This window comes from Emericellopsis atlantica (genome assembly GCF_019669845.1).
Source record: "Emericellopsis atlantica unplaced genomic scaffold F5Z01scaffold_25, whole genome shotgun sequence".
Taxonomy (NCBI): Eukaryota; Fungi; Ascomycota; class Sordariomycetes; order Hypocreales; family Bionectriaceae; genus Emericellopsis; species Emericellopsis atlantica.
In genome coordinates this window covers 295,735-312,435 of record NW_025764727.1, presented here as the reverse complement: position 1 = coordinate 312,435, position 16,701 = coordinate 295,735, and the positions used below count along the sequence as shown (strand labels likewise).

At 55.2% G+C, this 16,701-nt stretch overlaps 4 protein-coding genes across 4 annotated transcripts; 3 read left to right on the top strand and 1 right to left on the bottom strand.

The window, feature by feature from the left end:
* Positions 1-539: 539 nt before the first annotated feature.
* Positions 540-3,108, top strand: F5Z01DRAFT_691764 (catalase-like domain-containing protein; the record flags this gene model as incomplete). Its single annotated transcript, XM_046266164.1, has 5 exons — positions 540-767; positions 858-1,146; positions 1,201-1,266; positions 1,321-1,565; positions 1,617-3,108. The coding sequence occupies 5 exons, from the start codon at positions 540-542 to the stop codon at positions 3,006-3,008; spliced, it is 2,220 nt and encodes a 739-aa protein (XP_046115678.1). The 3' UTR covers positions 3,009-3,108.
* On the bottom strand, positions 3,109-6,356 carry F5Z01DRAFT_265298 (L-fucose permease). The gene is made up of 3 exons (XM_046258621.1): positions 5,890-6,356; positions 5,688-5,838; positions 3,109-5,634 (listed from the first exon to the last, which is right to left on the bottom strand). Exons 1-3 carry the CDS (start codon positions 6,241-6,243, stop codon positions 3,209-3,211), a joined length of 2,931 nt encoding a protein of 976 aa, XP_046115677.1. The 5' UTR covers positions 6,244-6,356; the 3' UTR covers positions 3,109-3,208.
* A 2,025-nt stretch (positions 6,357-8,381) lies between these two features.
* On the top strand, positions 8,382-10,477 carry F5Z01DRAFT_265218 (major facilitator superfamily domain-containing protein). The gene is made up of 3 exons (XM_046258620.1): positions 8,382-8,747; positions 8,807-9,225; positions 9,276-10,477. Exons 1-3 carry the CDS (start codon positions 8,519-8,521, stop codon positions 10,374-10,376), a joined length of 1,749 nt encoding a protein of 582 aa, XP_046115676.1. The 5' UTR covers positions 8,382-8,518; the 3' UTR covers positions 10,377-10,477.
* Positions 10,478-12,526: 2,049 nt separating this feature from the next.
* On the top strand, positions 12,527-14,809 carry F5Z01DRAFT_626794 (uncharacterized protein; the record flags this gene model as incomplete). The annotated part of the gene is made up of 1 exon (XM_046261503.1): positions 12,527-14,809. The coding sequence occupies one exon, from the start codon at positions 12,527-12,529 to the stop codon at positions 14,807-14,809; it is 2,283 nt and encodes a 760-aa protein (XP_046115675.1).
* Positions 14,810-16,701: the final 1,892 nt, after the last annotated feature.

Genomic DNA, 16,701 nt, shown 5'->3' with positions numbered 1-16,701 from the left:
CATCACCACTTTGCAACTTCATCAGTAGCACATCTCTTCCCCATCACTTTTACATGGCGTTCCAGCAGAATTCCATCCCACAAGGCATGCTGCCGAGCTGTTCGTACGGCCTGTACAGTCCTCTTGTTTGTGATGGCCTCCATGTCCCTGTCGCTCGGCAGTTGAGCACTGGACTTTTTGACCCAAGGCCCTCCCATTCTGTGGGACCTCGTCACCTCCCAGGCGATAACTCGCACCAACCTGACGTCAATAGGACGGCATCGCTCGATCATCGAGGGGCACAGCGGGGTGAGCAAACCACATTCACCTGCTTACCATTGCCTTTGCTGAGGTTATGCATTGCTCGGAGAATGACTGGAGTGATCGGGGACGCGTGGTTGGCTCTTGCCGTGAACGTGTTTGATGGACCCTTGACTGAGCCGCTGTCTTCTTAAAGACGCTCCCTACCCCCAGATAGTACGAGGCAGACCTCTCGAGACGAATTCCAACCTGCCCTTTCACACTCCAGGTACTTGGACATACATTCCCCAAGGTTTTAGATGTCGCACATCGTTCCCGAATCGATCAAGCAGGCAGTCATGGGCGGCCACGGAGGATCCCAGGCCAAGGCCACGCAGCTTGCTGCCAACACGGTCGAGCCAACCAAAGATACCAGAATCACTTCGGACTGGGGCACCAAGCAGAACAACACCGACGACTGGCTCAAGGTCACCAACGAGGACCACACCGGGCCTATGCTGTTGGAGGATGGCTTTGGCAGGGAGAAGGTGAGCATGTCCTGAGGGCAGCGAGAGAGCGCAACATCTCGTTCGGCTGTCCCACTGTCAACTGTACGAAACCTTTCTGACCATTGGCAGATTCACCGCTTTGATCACGAGCGTATCCCCGAGCGTGTCGTGCACGCCCGTGGCGCCGGCGCCTTTGGCACCTTCAGGCTGCACGAATCGATTCCCGAGCTCTCGAGCGCCGGTGTCCTGAATGACACATCCCGCGAGACCCCCGTCTTCCTGCGTTTCTCTACTGTCCTTGGTAGCCGCGGGTCTGCCGACACCGTTCGCGATGTCCGTGGCTTTGCGCTCAAGATGTACACAGACGAGGGTAACTGGGACATTGTGGGCAACAACATTCCCGTTTTCTTCATTCAAGGTCAGTTCTGATAACTGCACATTGTGGAAATGAGACTTGACTGACATACGCCAGATGCCATGAAGTTCCCCGACGTCATCCACGCCGGCAAGCCTGAACCTCACAATGAGGTGCCTCAAGGTAAATAGCAACCTCCTATCGTCGCCAAGACAAGGCTAATTCGCACGCAAACAGCCCAGTCAGCACACAACAACTTCTGGGACTTTATGTACATGCACTCCGAGGCCACACACATGTACATGTGGGCCATGTCTGACCGTACCATCCCTCGGTCGTACCGCATGATGCAGGGCTTTGGTGTCAACACCTACACGCTTACCAACGATAAGGGCGAGCGCCACTTTGTCAAGTTCCACTTCACCCCCGAGCTTGGTGTTCACTCCCTTGTCTGGGACGAGGCCCTAAAGTTGGCTGGTCAGGTATGATTGCAATGTTCCAGGCACTTGCGGTTCACAACTAACCCTCTCCAGGACCCTGACTTCCACAGAAAGGATCTTTATGAGGCCATCGAAAGCGGCTGCTTCCCCAAGTGGAAGTTTGGCGTCCAGGTTCTGCCCGAGTCGCGCGAGCATGAGTTCGACTTTGACATCCTGGACGCTACCAAGGTGTGGCCCGAGGACTTGGTCCCTGTCCGCTACATCGGTGAGCTCGAGCTCAACCGCAACGTCGACGAGTACTTCACGCAGACCGAGCAAGTTGCCTTCTGCACGGGCCACGTGGTTCCCGGCATTGGGTTCTCTGACGACCCTCTCCTGCAAGGCCGCAACTTTTCTTACTTCGACACACAGCTCAGCCGCCTGGGAATCAACTGGCAGGAGCTGCCTATCAACAAGCCTGTCTGCCCTGTCATGAACTTCAACCGTGACGGAGCGATGCGCCACACCATCTCCAAGGGCAAGGTCAACTACTGGCCCAACCGCTTCGAGGCCCAGCCCCCAGCGTCCGTTGCCGAGGGTGCTTACATCGACTATCCTGCCAAGATCGAGGGCATGAAGCAGCGCACTCGCTCTGCCAAGTTCAAGGAACACATTTCTCAGGCCCAGCTCTTCTACAACTCTCTGTCTGAGATTGAAAAGTCCCACGTCCTGGCCGCTTTCGGCTTCGAGCTGGACCATTGCGACGAGGCTGTCGTCTACGAGCGCCTCAGTGGCCGCCTCGCCGACATCGATCTCGGCCTGGCGCAGTCTGTCAGCGAGATGGTGGGTGGGCCCAAGATTGAGAAGTCCAACAGGCCCAACCACGGTCGCAAGGCTCCTGGTCTCAGTCAGATGGACTTCCTGCCCAAGAAGCCCACCATTGCCTCTCGCCGTATCGCCATCCTGATCGCCGATGGCTACGACCCCATTGCCTTCAGCGCCTTTGTTGGCGGCATCAAGGGTGCCGGCGCCCTGCCCTTCGTTATCGGTGCCCGCCGTGCTCCCGTCTACGCCGCTGGCGAGGATGCCTCCAACAGCAAGGGCGTGACACCTGACCACCACTTTGAGGGCCAGCGCTCGACCATGTTCGACGCCATTCTCATCCCCGGCGGTGAGAAGTCTATCAAGACCCTCTCCTCCATGGGCCGTGCCCTGCACTATGTTCGTGAGGCCTTTGGCCACTTGAAGACCATTGGTGCTACGGGCGAGGCCATCGACCTCGTCAACAAGGCTATTCAGCTGGACGATATCCAGCTGTCGAGCAGCCACACCCTCGAGAGCTATGGCGTTGTCACCCTGCGCGACGTCAAGCCTGAGGGTCTGGGTGATGTCCTCAACGTTGCGAAGGATGCCAAGGGCTTCCTGGAGAAGTTTGTCTACAACGTCAGTCAGCACAGGTGTTGGCAGCGCGAGCTGGATGGTCTGTCGACCCAGGTTGCGTACTAAACACTGAGAGGGTTTTGCTCAACGCGAAGGTGTTCTTCGTAGTATATAATTAAATCATAATATGTACCTAACGTCCTTTTCCGCCCAATGTCCTGAAATAAATGCAAACCCAAATCGCTCGCTGAACCCCATGCGACGGGTCCCTGTCGCAGTATGCAAAGAGTATCCCAAGTAAAACCCCCCTTATGATGCCATGTTCATTATATAGCTGACGTGATGAAATCAATCCCCTGCGGTTCCTGCTGCGCTTCACGGCGTTGCACGTCGGGATGACTGGCAGGCGGCGGACTCCTGTTTGACCCATTCAACTTCCGCCCCATTTTCCCCAAAAACCCATTGTGCTCATCCTTCTCGCGATGACGTTGCGCCACGAGCTCATCGGCCGTGAGAGTGGGCTCTTGTTCATCGCTGGACGAGCGGGTCTTGGAGCGCATGCTGTTCCGTGGCCGGACCATCTGCCGTGCGTCGCGGCTGGCCTCGAGGAAGATGGGATAGGCCAACATGATGACCTGCAAAACAACAATGACAATGTAGCTCAGCTGTGTCGAGCCGCCCGACGTGATGATGCCGTACATGATGAAGGGGACGACGCCGCCGCCGGAGCCACCCATGGTGATGAATGCCGCGGCGCGCTTGGTGCGGCGACCTTGACCCCGCAGACCGATGGCGAAGATGAGCGGCCACACGGGGCCCTCGGCGAAGAAGAACAAGATGACAGGGACGACGATGGCATTGGGGCCGGACGGATTCAGGACGACGGTCAGGAGGGCAAAGAGGAAGGACATGCCCAGGAAGATGGTAAGGACCGTGCGCGGTTGAGGGAGACGGCGATGGTGCACGGACAGATAGGTGAGGCCGCCCGCGAAGAATCGTGACACGGCAAAGGCAGCATGCGCAATGAGGAGGTAGTCCGGCACCGACAAGGCGCTGCCGGGTGGTTTCTGAGGGTCCGTCGTGCCCGTGGGACCCTGCGCGGCGCTCCGACCACGGCTGGATTGTCCGGGCAGGACTGAGACGAGGAGATCACGAAAGTATGTGCTGTTCGACTCTTGGGCCGCGGTATAGCAGTACTGCGCGAGGACTGCGAGGATGAGGCTGACAGTGCGGAGCTGTAGACCCACGGATGTCCTCTTTTGCGAGTCGATGGGCAGCCGTTTCGCTGATTGCTCGAGCTCGTGGTCGCTGACTTCGGGGAGAGGCATGTAGTAGAAGAACAGGGCCAGCCCGGCACAGAGAAGCGTGATGGCCAGGTAGGTCCACTGGACGTTGATGAGTGTCGCCGTTGTCGCGAACCCAGCTCGACCGACGACATTGAAAAAGACCTTGTTCGCAAGGAGGCCTGAGAGGACGGACCCGACAGCCTGCACAGCCTGTGCCAGCAGCAGTCGTGTCTCTCCATATTCGGGCGGGCCGCAAAGGATGATGAAAGCGTTGGCGGCGACCTCGAGGACCGACAGCCCAAAGCCGACGATGAAGTTGGAGGCCATGAAGCCGCCGTACGACCCCGTGACGGCGGACGGCCAGAAGATGATGGTGCCGATGCCGTAGATGCTTAGGCCGACGATAAAGGTCACCTTGAAACCGCCCACGTTCTCGAACTCGTTCTTCTTGTGGCGCTTGGAGCGATTGTGCTCGTCCCTCCGCAGGATCCACTCGCCCACGAGCAGGGGGCCGAAGAAATAGCCGCCCCCGAAATAGGCAGCGGTGAGTCCAAGGGTTTCTGCAGAGGAATAGTCGTGGATGGTGGCAACCACCGTGTTCAGTGTGTTCAGTAGACCATATGAGATTCCCCACAGGAGGAAGAGAATGGCCACGATGCTGCAGTACTTGAATGACTCGTGCGCCGAGGTTTGCAGCATACTCTTGGGCTTGGCCATGTTGACGAAACCAAAGTAGACTGCGTTCTCGGTCGTCGACGTGCGTGCCGTCGCGTTGGTGTGCAGCCGTTGCATGGGGGACAGCATGTCCGGCGTCGAGAGGAACTCCATGGCTGTCATCTCTTCGCTGCTATGGGAATCCCGCTGCTGCTGCGCAGGTGGCTCTGGGTCAGGTGCGTCGTTACTGCGATGCTCGTGCACCACAACTGCAGGAGGTGCGGCAATCTCGGGCGTGTTTCGCCGGCCGTTTCGTTGGCGCGAGTCTCCCTCGCTTCGCTTCGAAAAAGTGGATGTGCTGCGATCCGGGTCGTACAGCATCGCAGGGAGAAGCTTGAGGATGAGAGGCTTCAAGGTGGGAATGCAGGCACACGTGATGCCGACGTTGACTTCCACAGCGCTCCACATGAATGAGAGCGAGGCGTTGTAGGCAAAGTCCGCTTGCCCGCCGAACGTCGATCCCAGGTCACCGGATGGTGTCGTTGGTAGATCGGAGAGCGCAGACTGGAGGAAGTAGATCCTGACCACGTCCACAACCGTGACGAAGATGCCCAGGCTGAAGAGCAGGACCACGACCACTTTCTGGCGGGTCGGTAGGCGCATTCCGGTGAGGACGGGTATCGGGAGGAAGAGGAGACACAGGTTGGTGACGATGTTGATGGGCGAGGAGCAGATAAACTCGGTGAGAAGAGGCAGACACCGCACATCGCCTTGGTAGTAGGGGTTCCACGCCGCCGACACAGGACTGCATTCTGCGCATGTTAGCAAGAGCCAGTATGTCCCCGGGACAATGGAGTGAGCTCACGAAAGATGTTGAGAAACGTCAAGATGGTGCCCGCAAGGTTGACGACACCCAGCAAGGCCCAGCTCCAGTATTTCAACACAAACTGCGTGTTTTTGAAGAGACGGAGGTAGAATATGAGAACCGAGGATTTGGTAGCCATGAGGGCAGGGTTCTGGTGAACATTAGTCCAGGAGCGTCAACTTCCAAGTACGAGGAGACTCACGTATAGTATACTAAACACATACTCGCACCGCCTCAGCGTGCCCCGTTCGGAAGACTCAATGTCCCTGTCGTACCGGCCCAAGCCATTCGCGGTTCCCAGTGCAATCACCGAGCTCAAAAACACGGCGATGACCCAGGCCAGGCCCATGACCCTGTCATCCCAGCGGATGTTGCGCACGATGAGGCCGCGGGAGATGAAGCGGGCGACCACGAAGACGGTGGCCAGCACGAGGGTCGCGACCGAGACGGCGAAGACGGCGGGCCCTCTGTCGGGGATCTGATGCCCTGATATGACAGCGTTTGCGCTCGCCATTGTGGTCAGATGGGCGTCGTCGACATCGCTTGGTTCTTTCATGCGGTTGAGGGGGATGGCGCGTCGGGTGCAGGTCGTCGTGCCACAGCCATGGTCTACAGGCGGTTGTTGAAGGTCTGTGACGCCGGCTTCACGCGTCCGCTGTTCGAGCTCGCGTCGAGGACCGTCGGTTCTCTTAGAATGCCTCGATCGCCTTCGGGACCCAGAAATTGCCAATGTCGGAATTCAAATCGCATCCGTCGGAGCCCTAAGTTAGAAGCGTGACCCCATGTGTTGTGTCCTTCCGAAGGTTGAACTCGAGAGACTCTTTGCGAATGCTAACTCTTCAAGCTGTCGCGCGCAGTGGGCCTTGTCTGTCGCAAGAGCGAAGTGGTGGACAGGAGGCAAGGTTGTGTGGAGGAACGCAGAAAGGACCAGGCGGGTTGTGAGGCGGCAGAGGTTCAAGTCAAGTTCAATGTCAGCGCCAGTGGCATCGCTGCTTCCCAAAGTTTCTCCACCACGCGGCGCCGCTCATCCATCCACCAGGTGAGGATTAGTCTAATTTTCGTACGGGCTTTTCCCCCTATGCAATTACGGGATCACGCATCAACCATTGGCCATTTGTCGCCCGCCTGTTCCTCTACGGATACGGATAGAGCAGGCTGCATTCTTCCCCAGGCGGCCCAGGCAGGCCTCGTGATCAGTGGATGCCATTTGGTGAACGGTCAGTGCGGGCAGCCAGTTCCCCGGAAAGCTACGTTCGCGGGCATGACTCGGTAGATTAGATTCGGCCTTGCTGCACACCGATCTTGCTTTCGGACCTTTTCACAGCTACGAGGTGTGCTGGTTGCTGTTGAGCACATGCACAGAGGTCGATTGGGCAGACACGCGAGTACAGTACCTACAGTACAGTACATGCACCGACGTTTACCTCCCCCAGTCCAGTCCACTGAACTGAGCGGTGAAGCGTTACGCATCTTGCAACATAGCTTGGGAAAATGATCGAGGCTCGTGGTGAGGCATATATGTAGACAAATACGTACGTACGTACGTACGTACCTAATAGCCGGCACACCGCACGTCGATCATCGCACATGCACACTTGAATTTGCTGCATCAAATTTCTGCACGACGAAACCCGCTCGAGCCCGCCGCCAAAGACTGACATCATCACTAGTGCGACCCGAGCCAATCAGTGGCTGCCTGCCCCCATCCGTCCGCCCCGCAGATTCTTCCGACCGTCAATTACCCCAGAATTCAGCCTCGAGACTTTGCACGAGAGGCTGAAGTTGATGAGAGCTCACATGCATCGAGGACATTTATCAAATTCCATGTGACAGAAACCACTACCGTCACATCGGTTGAACCACCACAGATCCTCGCTAAATACCTGGTAGGTGGTTCCATCGATTCACAACAGCCTGCCTGGTGTCAACTCCGCATTCAGCCATCAACAATTGCCAAGTCCTGGTGCTCGGATGGCGGTTCCGACGGCTCTCAGTCGCGTCCTGAAGCTCACCTACCCTGCGGTTGCGACAACCAGACTTCGCGTCCACGACGTGAGATTCAGCCAATGTGAATGAATCTGACGTGGCGGGCAGACTATACATTGGAAATATATTAAGCCGATGCCACAACGACTCTCACTGTGCCAAACAATAAGCACCGGTAAGATGTTGATGCGTTGCCTGTGCAGCAAAACAGTTTCCGCTTCTTTACGTACCTATAACAGGGCAACCAACCGTGCAGACAGATTGGACCAGGAAGAACAACCATGTCACGTGGCCGTTGATGTCTCCTGAACCGAATGAGATTCAACAACACGCAGGAGGACAATGCCAAATTCATGTTATTCGACAAATTCACCAACTCCTTTAAATGAAGGATATATCTAATAGCCCATGGCCCGTGGGCGCAACAACGATGACGGGGTCGGGGACTCGGGGTCGGGATGATAGATCCACCGCAACCATGGAAAACAACAATGCCAGCGCAATGCCGTCTTGTGGCAAACAGTACCTGGCCGAAAGAATGACTTCTCAACGAACCAAATTTCTTCGACATCAAACAAAAGATCCTTAATCACTCGGTGAAGACTACTAGTAGTTGGCGACTTGCGCGTCTGCTCTTGCTGCTGGAAGTCGAAGATCTCACTCAGATCCTGAATCCTGATACGATTACCAATCAACGACGCATCGATCCACGTCAGGCCGAAGTCAGCATCAAATGCTTCCTCAGCTTGCTTGCACGATCTCTCGCGAATTGCCGACATACTCAAAAGAATTTCATATTGGCCTTTGGAAGGGCACCGAGACTTCGGGCCTGATAACCTGCCGCAATGGCTCCCTCGAATGCTCACGTACCGGAGCACACCTCCGAATCATTGAGCAGCGATAGGAACCAGGGACCCCACGATGAGACTGAAAGGGACGAACAAACACCCCTCCTACGTGACAGCTCTCCCTCAAAAAGGAAGACTGACCATGGTGATGAGCCCAAGGTCCGCCTCAGCGCTTTCCGCGTCGCAGCTGTAGCCTTCAGTCTCTGGCTGCTCATTTTCCTGCAAGGTATGGATCCATCCACCACGAACAGCCAAGTGGTAGTACGGAATACTAACATCAGGCAGCCTCAAACATGTCTGGCATAACCGTGATTCAAGGAGCCATTGCTGCCGACCTGGATGCCTACGATGACACTGCGTGGTTCACGACGGCGTATCTCATCGCCATGTCCAGCCTTGCCCCGCTGGCCGGCAAGCTCGCCGCTGTCTTCTCCCCAAGAAGCCTCATCATCCCGGTGGCCATGCTCGTGGCGATTGGTACCATTATATCGGCGCACGCCCTCTCATTCGAAGCATTCGTGCTCGGTCGCGTGGTCACGGGTATGGGTGGCGCAGGCGTGCTCACGCTGGCAATTATTTTGATGCTCGACCTGACGAGCAAGAAGACAAGAGGCGTCGCCCTCGGCATGGTCAATGCTGGGTTCAGTATTGGTGTTTCGCTCGGTGGTATCGTCTATGGTGCTGTGCTTCCGGCCGTTGGCTGGGTAAGTCTCGAGATACCCTCTTGCTTTTTGTTATACTAACAGGCCTTCAGCGCGCCTTGTTTTGGTTACAAAGTCCTGTGGCTGTTCTTGCTGGGACGATGCTGTTCCTGTCTCTGCCAGCTTCTTTCACCAAACCGTCGGAAATCTCAGTCTTCCGCAGGCTGCGTCGGATCGACTACCTCGGGGCTGTCCTGTTAATACTCACGATTGTGTTGTTCTTGTTCGGTCTGGGCGGCGGAGCCATCAAAATCCTGCCCTTGGCTCTATCCCCCGTCGCCCTCATCTTGTTCGTGCTCGTGGAGAACTTTGTGGCTCCCGACCCGGTCATTCCCCTCCAGGTCCTCAAATCTCGTGCGGTGCTGCTGTCGTGCGTTGCACAGCTTGGTCTCATGTCCGCTCGCTGGACGGTGCTGTACTACGCGCCCATCTTCATGCTCGCAGTCAGGGGAACACCACGAGCAGAAGCGGGCGCCGTTCTGGTGCCGACCAACGTGGCCTTTGCGTCGGGCGGGCTGATTGTCGGCTATCTGCACATTCGACGCAACGGCTCATTCTGGCTCCCCTGTGTTGTGGCCATTATGCTCTTCAGTATCTCCATGTTTGCACTGTCGAGTGTGGCTACGGCAGGTTTCCATCTCGCTGCGCTGGTTGCATCGGTGATTGCTGGCGGTGTGGCCACAGGCGCAGCGCTCAACTACACCTTGGCGCACATGCTGCACCACAGTCACGAGGGGACTCAGTATATCACCACGAGTCTCATCGGGACGTTCAGGGGGTTTGGTGGTGCATTCGGCACTTCGATTGGCGGCGGAATCTTTTCGCGATACTTACGGTCCAGCCTGAGCGAGGGCTTCAGGCTACTAGATGGGACGGATGTCCTTGATCCTGAGAGGCGTCGGCTTGTCTCTCGGCTGCTGGGAGCCCCCGAGCTGGTATGGCAAGGTGGCCTTGGCGCTGCAGATAAGGATGTGGCTATCCAGGCGTATGCTGGTGCCACACGCGGTGTCTGGCAAGCTGCCGCCATTCTAGGCATTGTGGTCTGTGTCCTGCAGGCCGGCACGGGCTGGAGAGGGCCTGCGCCGGCGGCTGTGATGGATCAGGCGGAGGCGCAGGCCAACGTACTGGAGAATGAGGGCACAGAGGAGGTGTAGTTTACCCAGGACGAGGCAGTGTCGAGTGCAGAAGCGCTGGCAATGCCACACAATTTCGAGTCCAATTCGCAACAACGCACTGACTGTCACATTTGCCGACAACAGCATGAGGAACCCAGCATGAAGCAGCAGAACCTGCGGGGTCTCGTGATATTACTGAAACCCTCCATGCATACGTCTCAGGAATGCAACTGCTCGTAGATGATGCGATTCGTGGAACTTTCGCCAGAGCCTCGCCATGTCTCAACCCGTTCCGGATCGAGATATCAAGCTTACCATGAAGGTTATAGCTTATGTGTGCTCCATGTTGTATCAGAAAGCCCACATCCCGTGCGAGATGATGCATGGAGAAATCATCGTGGCGATCAAGAGGGTCTTTGGCATGTTGCGTCGTTCTTCGTTTTTCGAGGACATTTTTATTATAGCACTGCTGGGATGAACAGCCAGGGTCAGAGGTTGCCAGTGCTGGTAGTCCAACTCGGACCTAAAATTGACGAATCTGATCAGTGATTACACCTCATAAGCTCTCATCATCGTGGACCCCAAGTTACGTAGACATGCTTTGGTGTTGCAACTTCCATATCAGATGCACTGGTGTCGTTCAGCACATTGGAGGCCAGTGGAGAACTGCGAGCTCGAGCCTTGATGGACAAGGGAATTGGTTTCAGGCTGATTGGGAATCGACCAACGGGAAGCGGAAGGGCCGTGGGAAGACCGATGGAATCCTCGCAAGCGATGTCTAACAAGTCAAGAGGTAATGTAATGGTTGGGTACTCCGTACTGCATGTCGATATCAAAAAGCGGTGGTGACCTGGCGACATGGACTGGCCAGTCTGGACCCCGACTGGAGAGGGGTCTAAGTTAATAGGTCCTAGACTCCTAGGACTCCAGGCCTCCAGGGTGCGATGCAGGTGGTGGCTTGAATACGTCGACGTGATTCGAGGAGAAATGATTGCCGCGCTCGGGCTAAGGACGGGGTACTTTGGGCCTTTGGGGACTGGAGGTGGATCAGCCCTCACTGTCAGTCCATCTTCCCCCAACTTTACCACCGCGCGCAACGTCCGGCCTTTTTTGACCACTCGAGCCTCCGGGAGGCTGGCTGCTGACGCCCGATGTTCCCTGCCGCCCATCCAGCCTAACGCCAAATTGCGCGAACCCCAACTTCACCGAACATATCGATCCCCAGGTGCTGAGGGCTAGCGGTCCATCTCTGGAAGCGTGTCTCGCCGGACGAAGAACCAGCACGAACAATTCCCATACGACTGGGGTGTCTGGCTCGCGTCAGATCATGGTACTTGTGTCGAACCCTCGCAAGCAAAGAACAGTAATATCATCGCTGCACCAATATTTGGTGGTGGATTAATTCAATCCGAGGCTGTACCCCTGTGCGCCGTGCCTCCACCCACTACAGCTGTTCCCCAGATCCTGGACTGCTTTGCCTTGCGGCCTGCCATTGCTACGGAGAGTCCGTTCAGCCGTCATCCGCACAGTCTCTCGAACACCATCTGTGGCAACTGGATGCACAGTTCCTGCGTTTCTGCGACCCAAGATAGTTTCGCATCTGCTATCTGCGCTGAAGCCCGTCCGACTTGAACACAGCAGTCAAAGCCATAACCCACCCGTGCGCGCAGACCAAGTTCAACCGCCACTTTGCTGGTTCATCTTGCGCCTATCCAAGCGCGCGCAACGCTGTTTGTCGATCTTGAGATTCACTCTTTACATTGAACCGTCGGCTCATATCAGCAACCTACTTCCGCACCATCCATATAGCTCAACTTTCAACTTGCTGCTCTTTCAGCTCCGCTCGACCTGGCATCCTGCTGCCGCTTTACATTAATCCCCTTGAGCTGTCCGCCATACCACTCGCAACTCGGTGCTCTTGGCTCCGCGGGCTTCATCGACATTCGACGACCACCACAGGCCCGCTCTGCGACACCACTGCATGACCGGGGAATTTTGGCATGCGGCAGACGAGGAAGGCCTAAACTCGGCAACTGCACTGTCTATGCCCTGCATTCGGCTTGAGGTGGAAAGTTTTAGTGGGAAGCTTTGAGGATCAGACACTTGGTTGTGCTATGGTGAAGCATCGCACACGAAACCGAGACGCCTTTTGAGTTTAACAGACAGACGAAACCGGCTGGGCAGTTGCAATGGCGGCCGTTCAGCAACTTTTATCGAGCCCGAGCCCGAGCCCCGGGCCGACGTCTACATCATCAATGAAGCACTCGACGACTATGCCTGTCAAGATGGATGTCGACCTTCCGAGTCAAGGCCGACTCATGACCAATGCAGCCTTTGGTGCAGGTGCACCGCAGATGGGGGATTCGCGCATTGTGGTCATCGTCTTTGGACCAGGGCAGGACCAGATTGTGTCAGTCTTTGCAGAGGTGTTAGGAAAGCCATATCGACTCAAGACCGGTTTCAAGGACGTCAGCAGCGAGGAGCGCGGTCTGGTGGTGGGCGTCGAGGCGCCATCAGCGAAGCTGGACATCGAGTCCAGAGACCAGGGCCTCGTTGTCGCCATCAACGCCCACTGCGTGAGACTCGGAATGCCCCCAGACGGGCACTTGTCAAAGCAGTGTGATTTCGAATTCTTGTACAACGATTCACCGTTCGTTCGGAGAGACCTGTCAAGATTCACGGCATTCACCCTCGGCCAGATCAGTCACCACAAGGAACTCATGGAGAAGCCTCGCACCTACTTTATCTCAACCACATTTCCCGACGTGAGGGCAGCCTTGCCGAATCTGGACATCTTGACAGTGGGGTCTGATGCAGTGGAAATCCGCGTGGACCTGCTGCGCGAAACACTTGGCGATGGATCCTACTCGTCGGTTCCAAGTCTCAGCTATGTCGGCGAACAAGTCATGTTGCTCAGGCAGAGGACGGAGCTGCCCCTCATTTTCACCACACGATGTACGAACGAGAATGGAAGATTCCCGATGGACAACCCCGATCTCTTCTACGAGTACCTCTACCGCGCCATTCAGTGGGGCGTGGAGTACATTGACGTGGAATTGTGGCTGCCAGAGCATATCCGCCGGTCCTTGTATGAGAAAAGGGGCAATTCGCGGATCATGTCTGCCTTCCATGATTTCTCTGGGACATTCAAGTGGCCTTCACCCTATGCGCAAACGGTGTTTGAGAGGTCAATACCGTACGCCGATATCATCAAGATGATTGCCATCATCACTGAGCACAACGAAAACTTTGAGCTGGAGTACTTCCGTTCCAAGATGCGCTCGGAATATCCCCATGCACCGCCATTATCAGCGGCCAACATGGGCGAGACAGGTCAGTTCTCGAGGACTTTGAACAAGGTCTTCACCCCGATCACTCATCCCTTGCTTCCGATCATTGCGGCGCCTGGTCAGATGAGCACGGCGGAGATCAACTCGGCACTTGCCTTGCTCGGACAGTTGCCCCGGAAGAACATTTATGGCATTAGCAGCACAGCATCGCGGAGTGCCACTCCACAGGCACCCTTTTACGAGAAATGTTTCAATGAGTTGGGGCTGCCACATCAATTCTCCATTGTCGAGCGACAACCAGGGAGTCCAGCAGGCATCGACGCCTGGTGCAACCAGAAGCACTTTGGAGGCGCATACCTCGATCCAGGTTTCTCGTACCAGTCCTTGATTAAGCGCAGTCCCTTCTTCGCCAACATGAACAACGGCAATGGCCCGGGCCTGACGGAAGCCGCACGTGTAATTGGCATCTTTGACACAATCGTGGTGCGATCGGGGTCGCAGTCGGCTGCGAGTTCCACACCGACTTCAGCGCCTGCCAGTCCACGTCAAAAGTCTGCCGATTTGAGGGGTCATCTCGGCCAGTCTGCGCTACCACCAAACGCCTCCCTCGTACTGGACAATGCGAGCTGGAAAGGCATCGTGAGCACGTTGACACGCGACCTGGCTCCGTCTGCCTATGCTGGGAGGACTGCCGTCGTCCTGGCCGCTTCATCGGATGATGCGGCCGCTACTCTCTTCGCCATGAAAGCGCTGAGAATCTCCAAGATCTACACCGTCGGCTTCAGGACACCAACGGCGCTGGCCCGAAACGCCCCTCCGATCGAGCAGTTTATCAGCCTCGAAAGTCTGCAACGAGCGAGGTCGACGACGGAGGATAGCGCACCTTTCCTCATCGTGTCTGCTCTGGGTCCCGAGAAGAGCCACCTGGTCGGCATGTTGATCAGGATATTTGGGGGCGCTGGCATGACCAACGGTTCAAACACGAGACGTGTCTTTCTGGACCTGGCCGACGGCGCAGTCCGCAAGCGAAGCGATCCTGGCGCCGTCGCTGAGAAAAGCGGCTTCGCAGCATATGGGGCTGCCGATGTGGCTGCGTTCACTACTGTGGAGAGTCTCCGGCTGCTCATCGGTCAGAATGTTCCTTATAGTTTTGTGAGACTGGCCAGCGGGCGGATGTTTTGAAGTCCCAGGCCGATATACGCACTGCCTCGAGAGGGTGCTCCAGCAGAGGATTCTAGCCCATTACCTAGCCATATACTAGGGCTCTCTGGTTTTAAGCTTCATTTTAGCTGTTTCGATTTGCGGGAGACTATCTCAAACCAGCTTGTGGGCCAGCTACTGGGGTATCTATGTTGCGGGTGGATGATTGGCCCTCCCTTGGAAGCACTTTCGAGCTTGACCTGTATGCCGATATATCTTCACGGGGCGGCGGCTTTTGCAAATTTGAGTTTGAAGTCCAAATCCAGCGTGGTGATTATTCTGGAAGAGAGTGTCGGCTGTTTGCTGGCTGGACACTATGGGCGTTTGTTGGCTTCGGCGACCTGGCGACTACAAGGGGGGCAAGTCCACTAACACGCCTTGAGCCTTGTTGGTGTTTCATTTAGAGTGTATATATATTGATCAGTAGTTCCTGGGCTCGATTTTTATGTCTCCTTGTTTCTGAGAGCCTTCACCCCCTTTCCCCATAGTAGCGTCAACGCGCTTGTTCTTATGACACTGTATGATGGCCCAGCGAACAGCTCTCGCGGTCGAGCCAGAAACAGTCCAGACAGCGGCATCCATGGAGCATGCATGAGCTGCCAAAATAAATCTGATCTGCTGTCACCAAGTATGGACCGTTCGCAACCGCCAGTCCCACCCCCTTCGGTCATTTCGGCATGATAGGGTACCGATCCTCGGCCGAGACGACCGACACATCAGGGGAATTTGGGGTTGACAATGTGCTTATAAGCACATTACCTTGCTTGCACTCGGTGATGGACTAGTTATACCAGACGGCTGAGATCGTGGAATTGACGCTGGGATATGTAATAGCACCAAGAGAATGTTCTCCTCATCTACTTGATAATTGCAATTCCTCAGCCGGTGGACGACCATGTACTGGCATATCTGGAAGGACATAACCCGAGGTGCTTGGGTGTCTGCAGCTAGGACTGAAATCTCTGATGGTTGCTAGGCACTCTCGGCTACACCAGACAAACGATGGCCTATCCCGCACTTGCTGCCCGATAATCTAATTATCGACATCAATTACGGAGGACAGCGTCAAAAGTTTTTAGTCGCGCTAATTCTATATATCGACATAAATAGCTAGTTTTAGTATAAATTTACTAGCGCCGTTCCCCGCCCCTCGACGTACTTATTTCCACCCGCTAATTTAATAACCTTCTAAACGTACCTCGGGATACGTTTAATCTACCGCTATATCTACTCTTACGGGAGGTCTTTCTAAGCCTTTTCCTACCTCGTAATAGCTTCCTTTCGTATGCGCGGCGTACCCTTCTTCGTAGTATATCTCTTTATCCACGGCTAGGTAGGCTCGATTATATTAAGGTCCGGCGAGTTACTAGGCTAAGGAAGGCGGCGCGCGCTTTCTTAATCGAAGACTTAGTATTAAAGAGAGTATAAGTATGCTAGAGCCTTATCCTCTTAAATTAATATACTTAGCCGGCCGGTAGCCTCGTATTCTTTCGCGAAAAGAATTAACTTCGGTATTAAGATAATCTTCTAATAACGCTACTAGTCGATATTACTTTTACTACCTTTTATAAGCTTCCCGGTCTTTTTAATCTATCGCTATTATAATACGCGGCCGGGGGCTTTACCCTCGCGAAGCTTTATACGATTTACGCTAACCTTTAACTCCTATATCTTCCTTACCTTTAGCTTAAGTACTTTATTTAAAGCCTTAAGTTCTTTCTCGGAGGCTTATTTCTTTTAAGTAATCTTTAGGTATTAATAATAGCAAAGACCTTTCTTATCGTAAGAAAAGTAGCCCTAGAATATAAACTCGGAAGACCCTTTCTATCGCTTACGGATATAGCTTTTATTAACTTTTTCTTTAGGCGTTCGCT

What these genes read in the sequence shown, in the direction of transcription:
- F5Z01DRAFT_265298 (XM_046258621.1), bottom strand. Translation starts at nt 6,243, where the DNA reads ATGAAAGAACCAAGCGATGTCGACGACGCCCATCTGACCACAATGGCG. An exon ending in ATGTGTTTAGTATACTATAC is followed by an intron (nt 5,839 to 5,889) that starts GTGAGTCTCCTC and finishes AATGTTCACCAG; the next exon opens with AACCCTGCCCTCATGGCTAC. An exon ending in GACGTTTCTCAACATCTTTC is followed by an intron (nt 5,635 to 5,687) that starts GTGAGCTCACTC and finishes TAACATGCGCAG; the next exon opens with AATGCAGTCCTGTGTCGGCG.
- F5Z01DRAFT_265218 (XM_046258620.1), top strand. Translation starts at nt 8,519, where the DNA reads ATGGCTCCCTCGAATGCTCACGTACCGGAGCACACCTCCGAATCATTG. An exon ending in GCTGCTCATTTTCCTGCAAG is followed by an intron (nt 8,748 to 8,806) that starts GTATGGATCCAT and finishes AACATCAGGCAG; the next exon opens with CCTCAAACATGTCTGGCATA. An exon ending in TGCTTCCGGCCGTTGGCTGG is followed by an intron (nt 9,226 to 9,275) that starts GTAAGTCTCGAG and finishes ACAGGCCTTCAG; the next exon opens with CGCGCCTTGTTTTGGTTACA.